Source organism: Macrobrachium nipponense, chromosome 30 (genome assembly GCF_015104395.2).
Source record: "Macrobrachium nipponense isolate FS-2020 chromosome 30, ASM1510439v2, whole genome shotgun sequence".
NCBI classification, from domain to species: Eukaryota; Metazoa; Arthropoda; class Malacostraca; order Decapoda; family Palaemonidae; genus Macrobrachium; species Macrobrachium nipponense.
Window position 1 is genome coordinate 10,192,740 of NC_087218.1, and position 10,220 is coordinate 10,202,959.

Below are 10,220 nucleotides of genomic sequence, written 5' to 3' on the forward strand. Positions count from 1 at the left end.
AGACAAGAGAGGGAAAGATACTTCCTTCAGAGAGAAAGGGGAGGAGAGAGAGAGAGAGAAAGATACTTACTATAGAGAGAAAGGGGGAGACAGAGAGGGAAAGATACTTCCTACAGAGAGAAAGGGGAGGAGAGAGAGAGAGAGAAAGATACTTACTATAGAGAGAAAGGGGGAGACAGAGAGGGAAAGATACTTACTACAGAGAGAAAGGCAGAGAAAGATACTTGCTACAGATAGAAAGGGAGGTAAAGATACTTGCTACAGAGAGAAAGGCAGGGAAAGATACTTGCTACAGATAGAAAGGGAGAGAAAGATACTTACTACAGAGAGAAAGGGAGGGAAAGATACTTACTACAGAGAGAAAGGCGGGAAAAAGAGACTTACTTACAAGAGGAAAGGAGGGAAAAGAAATACTTACTAAGAGGGAGAAAGGAGGAAAAATCTTCTACCAGAAAGAGGGGAAAGGGAGGAAAGATACTTCTACGAGAGGAAAGGGAAAGGAAAGATACTTACTACAAGAGAGAAAGGCAGGGTGTAGGGAAGGGTACTTGCTATTACGATAGAGGGAGGGAAAGAATTACTAACTTCACACCGGCCCAGGGTTTCGAAGAGAGCAGGTGGTACCAGCTGGGCAGGAAGAGCAGGGAGATCCTCTGCGGTACATTTCGCTGAAGATGATGTTGCCACCTGGTCCGTAATTGCAGGTGTAAAGCTTCTTCCACCAGCTTCCGTCCTTGAACATTGTGTAGCCGCAGCCGACCTTGAAAGTGTTCCACCACATCATCTGAGTGTAGTGGCCCACTGGAGCCGAGAACCTGAAGAATGAGATGGGCAAGTGAGAAGTTTCCCTTCAGTTTATGAGATGGAGAAGTTTCCCTTCAGTTTCTGAGATGGAGGAGTTTCCCATCAGTTTGAGATGGAGAAGTTGTCCATCAGTTCATGAGATGGAGAAGTTTCCCATCAGTTTATGAGATGGAGAAGTCTCCCTTCAGTTTGAGAAGGAGAAATTTCCCATCAGTTTCTGAGATGGAGAAGTTTCCCTTCAAGTTTATGAGATGGAGAAGTCTCCCATCAGTTTATGAGATGGAGGAGTTTCCCTTCAGTTTATGAGATAGGGAAGTTCCCTCAGTTTGAATGGAGGGAGTAGGTTTCCCCATCAGTTTAAGAGAGGAGAAGTTCTCCCTTAGTTTGCGAAGGAGAAATTTCCCATCAGTTTCTGAGATGGAGAAGTTTCCCTTCAAGTTTATGAGATGGAGAAGTCTCCCATCAGTTAATGAGATGGAGGAGTTTCCCTTCAGTTTATGAGATGGAGGAGTTTCCCTTCAGTTTATGAGATGGGGAAGTCTCCTATCAGTTTATGAGATGGAGGAGTTTCCCTTCCCTTTATGAGATAGGGAAGTCTCCCTTCAGTTTGAAATGGAGTAGTTTCCCATCAGTTCAAGATGGAGAAGTTTTCCATCATTTTATGAGATGGAGAAGTTTCCATCAATATACACACCGAACCATGGATAAAAGCCATCGTTCTGAAATGGCTCTAAAATGAACGTGGAACTCAAAATACAAGTGGCATTCGCTCCAGAATGCTAGAAGGATGAAATTTATTACTTAAAATGACCCTGCGACTGTTACGGGTACACAAGCGAAGGCTGACCTTGGTACTAAAACTACAGTGGGATGCAAATCATGGCGAAGGGTGGTTTCGGTACCAGAACACAAGTTGTGACTGAAAATTACTTCAAAATAGTAATCAAATCATGACGAAGGGTGGTTTCGGTACCAGAACACAAGTTATGACTGAAAATTATTTCAAAATAGTAATGAAACGCAATTTGTGCCGAAACATACTCTGCAATGACAGTGAAGCACAATTAATGTATTGTGACATAAAATGGGGATGATCTTTTTGAGATGAAAGCAAGGTCAGATTTACGGTTGTTAATAGCTTGAACATATTAGCATGACCCAGTTTATTCGTAAGGATAAATAGTTATTTCTCCAGTTCAAGAGTTCAGAGTCCAAAAAGTGCTACAAAATTGTCTGAAGATCATTAAGGGGCTATTGGCTATTATTCACATCTCTCGCGCCTACAAGAACCATGACCATTCTGTGGGCTTCTTGGGCGTACTTGTGACCCATTGCCGTTAACGACCGATCCTTATAATCTGCTGCGAGTATCTAGGCATTGATTTCTGGACGTAGCTACCAACCTCAGGGTTATCTTGCACCCAACAACTGAACCTTAACATAAAGTGCTTTAGTTTAACTGTGGCTTAAATAACGTATATGCTAAAGATTAGAATGAAGGTGCACCGAACAAACTGAAAATTTGGCGCCCGATCTACTCACTGGAAAGGTTGGATAACATTGGGGTCGAATTCCGCCACCTCGTCATACCAAGCTTTAATGGCGCGACCCCACTGGATACGAGTATCGAAGTTGCTCTGGAAACTTATGAACAGGTTTTGTCCGACGCCAAAGCGAGCTGGAATAGGAGAGAATAAAAGCTGTGTAATTTTGGCAAATGCTCCCAGCATGCGTTGGTGACCAGCCATTCAACAAGAATCAAACAGACATGATATTGCTTAACTTCACTGAAGGGGAGACCGACAGAATGACGAACTTGTCGTGCTTACTGACGTTAAATGTTGGTTGCTTGAATTAGTTTTTTTTATTTTTCTTTCCAAATTTCACTGTCGTCTGGACAAAGTATTAGTATTCGATTTACATGAACTAGTACAACAAGAGGAGAATGAAAAATGATACTGGTCAACTAAAACCAAAGATAAAAACATATATTCGTCAACTCACAGACAAAAGAAGAGTAAATCAAAAAGGCATTGGTCGACAATAATAAAAAGAAGAAATTGGCAAAAATACTGGTTTACTTACAAACACGTCGACAATCTGAACATTCATGCTCAAAGATGCACTGGTCAGCATGACTTTGTGCTACAAGAGCTAATTCGTCATCCCATTCCTGAAATCAAGAGGGTTTTATTGACATGATATTGTACAAACGATTGGGATAGTTTGGTCTGCCTAAGGCCGTCTGACTACTGTGGACCATAGTCTAGAGAAGTTATCATTACTCGCCTATCTTATGCTATCGGCAGGTAACGGTGAGGATGCCCTCAACTTACATGCCTTAATTTCAATATTTCTTTCATAACATGCATCCACGTTCCCTTTAAAACGAATTTTAAGAAAAGAAATAATTAATTTAGATTAAGCTGGCCTTGCACCAGCACTGGGTCTTGCTCCTTCGAGCAGCTGATATAAAGAAGCATAAGAGCAACATGGATACGACAGCAAACTTGAGGATATTCTGATAACAAGTAAGAAAATAAAGAAATGGACATTTAATGAGAATGTCAGATAATAGATGGACAAAAAGAATAACAGAATGGGTCCCTAGAGATTGCCAAAACGAAGCAGGGGAAGGAAGAGGAGACGATGGATTGACGAGCTAAGAAAATTTGCGGGTACACTGACATAGAAAGACCATAAACAGAAGGGAGTGGAAGGACAAGTCTGAGGCCTTTGTCCTGCAGTGGACTATAGTAGATTCACACCAACCTTGCATTTGACATCTAGGCCAGTCTCTTACGACGTTCCTGATTGGCTGTTGATAAGCCAATCACAGGCCCGGAAACTCTGTCTCTCTCAATAGATCAAATAGGTAGGATGTATGTTCCACCTCTCCTGAAAGACGTATCCCTCGGGAGAAGTGGAACATAGATTACCCATGTGAACTCTCTTGAGAGACTGAGAGTTTCCAGCCCTGTGATTGGCTTATCAACAGCCAATCAGGAGCGTCGTAAGGGACTGGGACTAGACGTCAAATGCACGGTTGATGTGACTCTACTATAGCAACGGCTGATGATGATGATGATGATGATGATGAACTTACCAAGAGCCTCATGTTTGAGGCCTGAGGCTGAGGTCCGGGAGTTCCTCTGCCTTCTTGGCCCATGGCCACCCGGGACCTCAGTTGGTTGTGCTGTGCTAAAATGAGTGCGGCATCCTGTGCCCCCACCCCGCGGGCTTGCACTTGGTTGCCGCAGGTCTCGCCGATACCCACGTGAAGACACAGGGTATGCTGGCCCGTGAAGCTGCAGTAGGGTGAGGACTGACCCCACGCGACGCTCGACCAGAATGTCAGTAGCAACAAGCACAACCGTTGAGCCATCTTCAACTGGAAAATCAAAATGGATAAACATTTTAGAAATGGCAGGAATTTTCAGAGGTAAAATTGGAATATCTGCTCCATGTCAATTCACTTGACAGTCACCAGAAGAAGTCAGTATCTTAGTTTATGGTTTCTTCGTTTGTGAATTTATGTAAGCTGTGAATAAATAAGACGCTGGCCCTTAGAGTTTTTAGCTTGCTCTATTATTGGAATATCTGCTCTATGGTAATTCACTTTACAGTCTCCAGAAGAAGTCAGTATCTTAGTTTGCTTTTTTTATTTGTGAATTTATGTAAGCAGTCAATAAATAAGACGCTGGCCTTTAGAAATTTGAGCTTGCTCTACTATCTATTATATTTGTCACTAGAAAAAGTCAGTATCTTAGTTTATGGTTTCTCCGTTTGTGAATTTATGTAAGCTGTGATTAAATAAGACGCTGGCCTTTAGAAATTTTAGCTTGCTCTACTATCCATTTTATTCGTTGGGTAATGTTAAATCTAGGAAATACAAATAAAATTTAAACGGTGACTTACACTGAAAATGTACATGAGAAATTCCCGACCTTCAAATTTCCAACAAAATCTGTGGATGCCAACTTTAATCTACATTCCCTTCTTCTTTCACCCGATCCTGCACATTTGCATAAAAAGTAACAGGATATCAGCAAATTCTAAAAAGAAGTAACTGCAATTTATGACGTAAGAGTGACATTTGGATTTCCCCCTGCTTCTGAAGTAGTATTACAAAATATCGGCAAATTCTAAAAAGGAATAACTGCAATTTATGACGTAAGAGTGACATTTGGATTTCCCCCTGCTTCTGAAGTAGTACTAGTACCGAACAGGATCTATCCAAGCAGTAGTGTAGGACATTAAGGATTGCCCCCGAGTATCCTGTTCTGCGGTTGGGCTTCTTGGTCTGTAGCCAGTCGGCTCAAATGACTTAGCAGTAAATCTTTATACAAACGAAGATAATCATATTCATTAACACTTCCCGTCCGTGTATATATGTATATATATATATACATACCATATATATATAATTATATTATAATATATATATATATATATATATATATAGAGATATATATATATATATATATATATGTATTATATATATATATATATTATTAAATCTATAATATTAGTATTATATTAATATATATATATGCAGAAACTAGGTACTATGTCGTACCTCTTAAGTTACTGAGGATAGAATCTTGTACAGCAAATTATAGCTGTCGACCATCAGCTGTGGTCTTGTTCACTAAAATAAAACAAGAAATATATATTCTCTAAAACTACAGGAGGATTTTATACCATTGTGGATTGTATTCCCATATATATACGTATATATATATATATATATATAATCTATATATATATATATATATATATATCTATATATATGTGTGTGTGTGTGTGTGCGTGTATATATAATATATATATATATATATATATATATATATATATATACATAATGTCTAAAATTTTAATATCCTTCCTTTGATTCATGCTGAGCATCGTGTACAAAAAAAATTACGAGGTCTTATTTCTAATTATGCCCCTGCCATTAAATCAAATATTATTCCCATTAATTCAGTTAAAATGAGAAGGTCTTTTTTCAGATTTAAAGACAGCCTAAGTCCCTTGATGACCTCAGGCGTCGAATATAAATTCGATTGCCCTAAGATACAGTTAGGGGACTTACGTGCGATCGACACTGAGGTTGCTAAAGGTGGCAATCGATTGTCATAGGGTTGTCGGTTATCGAACTGGTGTCAAGTTAAATATATCTAGTCCTGACTTCTCTAATATGAGACATGCAAAGAAAAGGAAACGTAATATCCAGTACACTGATTTTAGAATTCTGGGCAGGGCGCCGAACCACCAAATGTTGACAATTTTATAGTCAGTGCCCCACTCAATGCCCAGTCTTCTTCGGCACCTCCGTATCTCTTATGAGGCCTGCTGGTTTCGTTCTGCTTCCATATAGTCAATCTATTCCCATCTCCCTTTTTGAATGTTTGTTTCCTTTCTTTTAACCTAATATATATTTTTTTTTTACTTTTATAACTTTGTTCTTATCAATTAACAATAGCATTCATTTCATGCTGGTTACTTTTTAGTTTGAGACGCTAGTCTTGAAACGTAGCGCCATGTGATTTTAATAAAACATCTTAAAGATTTCCGGGATATGTCTTCTCCTCTCCCGATTTGGATATTCTTCAAGTTTTTGGGTACTGCCAATTACCGGTTTTATATATGTATATATATATAAATATATATATATATATATATATATATATATATAATATATATATATATATATACACACACATATACACACATTACACACGTGTTTATGTGTATGCTTGGGTAATTTAAGAAAAACAAGTCGTCTATAGCAATTCAGTCTTATATCTTTTTAAGTCGATGAATCATATGTCAAAAACTACTTTTTTTTATGAGAATCTATCCTGGAGAATTATATACTCTTTTGCATGCGATGAACCATGGTATGACAATGGACTGAAAACCCTGGATATTCAGAGATGTTCTGTGCTGATTATTTTATTTTATTATTTTTTTTTGTCAATCTTGACATGAAGGATGGAAAATTAAACTGACTCTTAGTGGCTCTCTCTCTCTCTCTCTCTCTCTCTCTCTCTCTCTCTCTCTCTCTCTCTCTTCCTTGTACATCTAAATTTACACACTTATGAATCAAAATGTTATATACCTCAGAAAAATATATAGTTTTTTATATATGTATTGTATCTATATATATATATTATATATATATATATATATATATATATATATATATATATAGATATATATATGTTAAAATTCTGAAAGTTCATGCAGGTAGCAGGGTTTCCATTGTTTTCGTTTAAATACGCGAGACAAACCTGTTAGCAGGTCGCTGCATTCCTGTTGGTAATTTTGAGATCATAGTGGGAGGACATATTCGTTTAAACGGGGCATAGAGACAAAGAGCGAAAATGTTGCCAAGCAAGCCAGCGACTATTCAAATTAACATCGAGCAGCGTCACCCTACTTACGACCGTCATAAAAGTCGCAGTCAGCGAAACTGGATTTAACTCGAGTCTAAGTTACGTCCCGTTGATGCCCTTCCCGGATGCCACGGGGCATCTTGCGAAACGGGTTCTAGTAGATGCTTTCCCAGATGCTCCTGCAAGTGAATTAACATGGCAACTGCATTGTGCAATGTCCTCGGTCTATTAAAAGCGAGGCGGCCTCGTCCTCCTGGAAAACCAGCTTCTTAGGGGTCACCCGTGAACTGGAAAGGCGATGAGGAACAATGACCCGGCCTGGAACGAATGACCCGGTCCTCTTGTCGTCATTCTTCACAACGGTCATCATGGTCCACCCGATTGATTCCGTGTGGGCGTCGCAAACACAAGGGTTAAAAGTTTGATCGATCGCATCCTTCAGTTCCAGAATGTGCGATTTACTGTTTTTCTGTATTATCGATCAACCCTCTACTTTACTAAGTGCCGTCAGTGCACCTTGCACTGTGGACTGTAGGCATCATCTAAGGTTCTTTACAGCAACCCCTTTCATTCCTCTTGCTGTACCTCCATTCATATTCTTCCATCTTACTTTCCCCCTCTCCTAACAATGTCTCATGGTGCAGCTGCTTTGAGCTTTTCCTCCTGTTACACCTTTGCAACCTTCTATTCTCAAATCTCCTTTCAGCCCTGAATGACCGCATAGGTCTCCACGCTTGGCCTTCAGCCTAAATTCTATATTCTATTCAACATGACCCATTTCTTTGAGAGACGGATTGGACCTTTCTGAAAGGGTTAAGTTCATTGAACACTCTTACAGAACTGGCAATTCATAGGGCTTTGTCTGCCGCGATCTCTGCGCGATTCACAGACAGTTGGTGATGCACCATTCGTCCTTATCTTGGTCTAATGGATGGAACAAATTGGACGTTCATTAGACTATAATGAACGCCGAGATATTCTCTTTCAGGTCTATTCGGTAACCTGATACGAGAGGAGTCCAATTATCAGAAACGTGTTGGGGAATGTTGTCTTCCTTTGTTGATCTCTTAATAGAAATAAACTTTAACCTACGATGAAGTGCATTCACGTGATTTGATTGTACAAAAGAAAATCTCCTATTCTGTTGGGTTCTCGTGCTTCATTGGAGCCCATTGAGTCATGGAGAGTTCTGGGGAATAGGGAAAAATGTACCCTTTTGACAGAAGGCGCTCATGGACCCAAGAAAGCTCCTGAAGGTGTCTTTTCTAACAGAGGTCATAGCCTTAAAAGAAATAGGACACCCCACCCCCCCCCCCCCCCCCGTCTCTCTCTCTCTCTCTCGGTCTCTCTCTCATCGTCTCTCTCATCTCTCTCTCTCCTCTGTGTGTGTGTGTGTGTGTGTGTGTGGTTAAGGTAAACGAATATCTTGTATCAAAACCTTTCTCCTCGAAACATTCTGAAGAAATACTTTGTTCAATTTTGTACCGAAAGAGTTGTCTTTCACGAAGGATTCGGAATAGAATTTGCGACAATTCTCCTTGAGTTTTAAGTAACAACGGTCTTCTTCAAAAATTAGTCGGAATTTACAAAAGGCTTCAAGAAATAGTTTCTTCAGCTTAGCTTCCAGCAAAACTCCGAGTCTAAACATTTACGAAAATGATTATTCTGAATATTTTTAAGCCTGCTAATAATTTTTAACATAATACCTACAGTTGCAATGTTGCAATGCGAATGTCGTTTTCGTATTTTCAACATTTTAGGCCATTTAACGTTAACATAATTACCCTTCGTGCTTTTTCTCAATGTTCTAAAATTTTTAGCCTAACCTAAAGGGTTCTTTTTTTTTTTACACTAAATTAACCTTAAACGTTACGGAATTCCAAGGTCAGTAATTAACAAATTTTAACAAAATACAATACTGAAGACGTTACCAGTCGTAACTAGTTTAGTTTGCATTCGTTTAAACCGATCTTAAAAAAACAACCAATTGCCTCCTTCAGGGGAAATAATTTGACGAAAAAAGTACGTTCTCTTAGTCGGTCATGACCTTGGTAAGACATAATAATCTCGGCCTTTAAGCTTAAACCATAAGAACTCTGCAAAAGAAATTAGAAGGGATATATCTCTCTCTCTCTCTCTCTCTCTCTCTCTCTCTCTATATATATATATATATATATATATTATATATATATATATATATGTGTGTGTGTGTGTGTGTGTGTGTGTGTGTGTGTGTGTGTGTGTGTGTGTGTGTATACACGCAACGGTTTACCTGTATATGAAGGTTGTCTATTCACATCCGGTTTTTATTGCTAACCGAGAAAGTAAACGTGTAAAGGTACTGAAAAAAAACATTAAATATCTTGAAAGACATCATTTTACCGTACAGAAAGAAACTAACTTGGATATGTCAATATAATTAATAATAATAATAATAATAATAATAATAATAATAATAATAATAATAATAATCAGTAATAAGAATATTATTATTATTTATTTTTCAATTTTTTATTATTATTATTATTATTATCATTATTATTATTCTATTATTATTATTATTATTATATTATTATTTTTTATTACTCGCAAAGTAACCTTCCATATGAGAGAATGGCCATATGTGGGCGGAAAGATGAAAAAGGCAGCAGAAAACACCATTACACAAACTAAATTTGTTAAGTGGGTCGGGAAAAAATACAGAAAAAAACACTGTTTTACCAAATACTACAGAAAAAAGTCCCATACGTTAACAGCCTTTCAACTTGTAACAGCAATTAGTCTGACCGCAAAGGTGAGGATTTTTTTTGGTAGGGGAGGAGGGTTAAAGGGTTTCATAAGGGGGATTTGGTAGGGGTAGGAATGGTTAGGGTTTCATAAGGGGGAGCCCGGAAGGGGCGGTTGGGAGAATTGAAGAGTGACCTTCGGTCTTCCGCCAGACCGAAGAGACCCAACCAGACCTTTTCGGTTTTCGAAACACTTTCATGACGATTAGACAGACCACCAACCAATGTT

At 38.6% G+C, this 10,220-nt stretch overlaps 1 protein-coding gene across 1 annotated transcript in view; it reads right to left on the minus strand.

Annotated features, from left to right (window-relative positions):
* Positions 1-586: 586 nt before the first annotated feature.
* The window catches only part of LOC135201970 (CRISP/Allergen/PR-1-like), a 54,500-nt gene continuing 44,866 nt past the window's right edge, over positions 587-10,220 (minus strand). The window contains exons 2-5 of the mRNA XM_064231247.1: positions 3,911-4,195; positions 2,890-2,977; positions 2,347-2,482; positions 587-815 (exon numbers count right to left, since the gene is read on the minus strand). Of these exons, the coding sequence (XP_064087317.1) occupies positions 587-815; positions 2,347-2,482; positions 2,890-2,977; positions 3,911-4,189 (732 nt within the window). The 5' untranslated portion in view covers positions 4,190-4,195. The remainder of the gene's footprint in view (positions 816-2,346; positions 2,483-2,889; positions 2,978-3,910; positions 4,196-10,220) is intronic.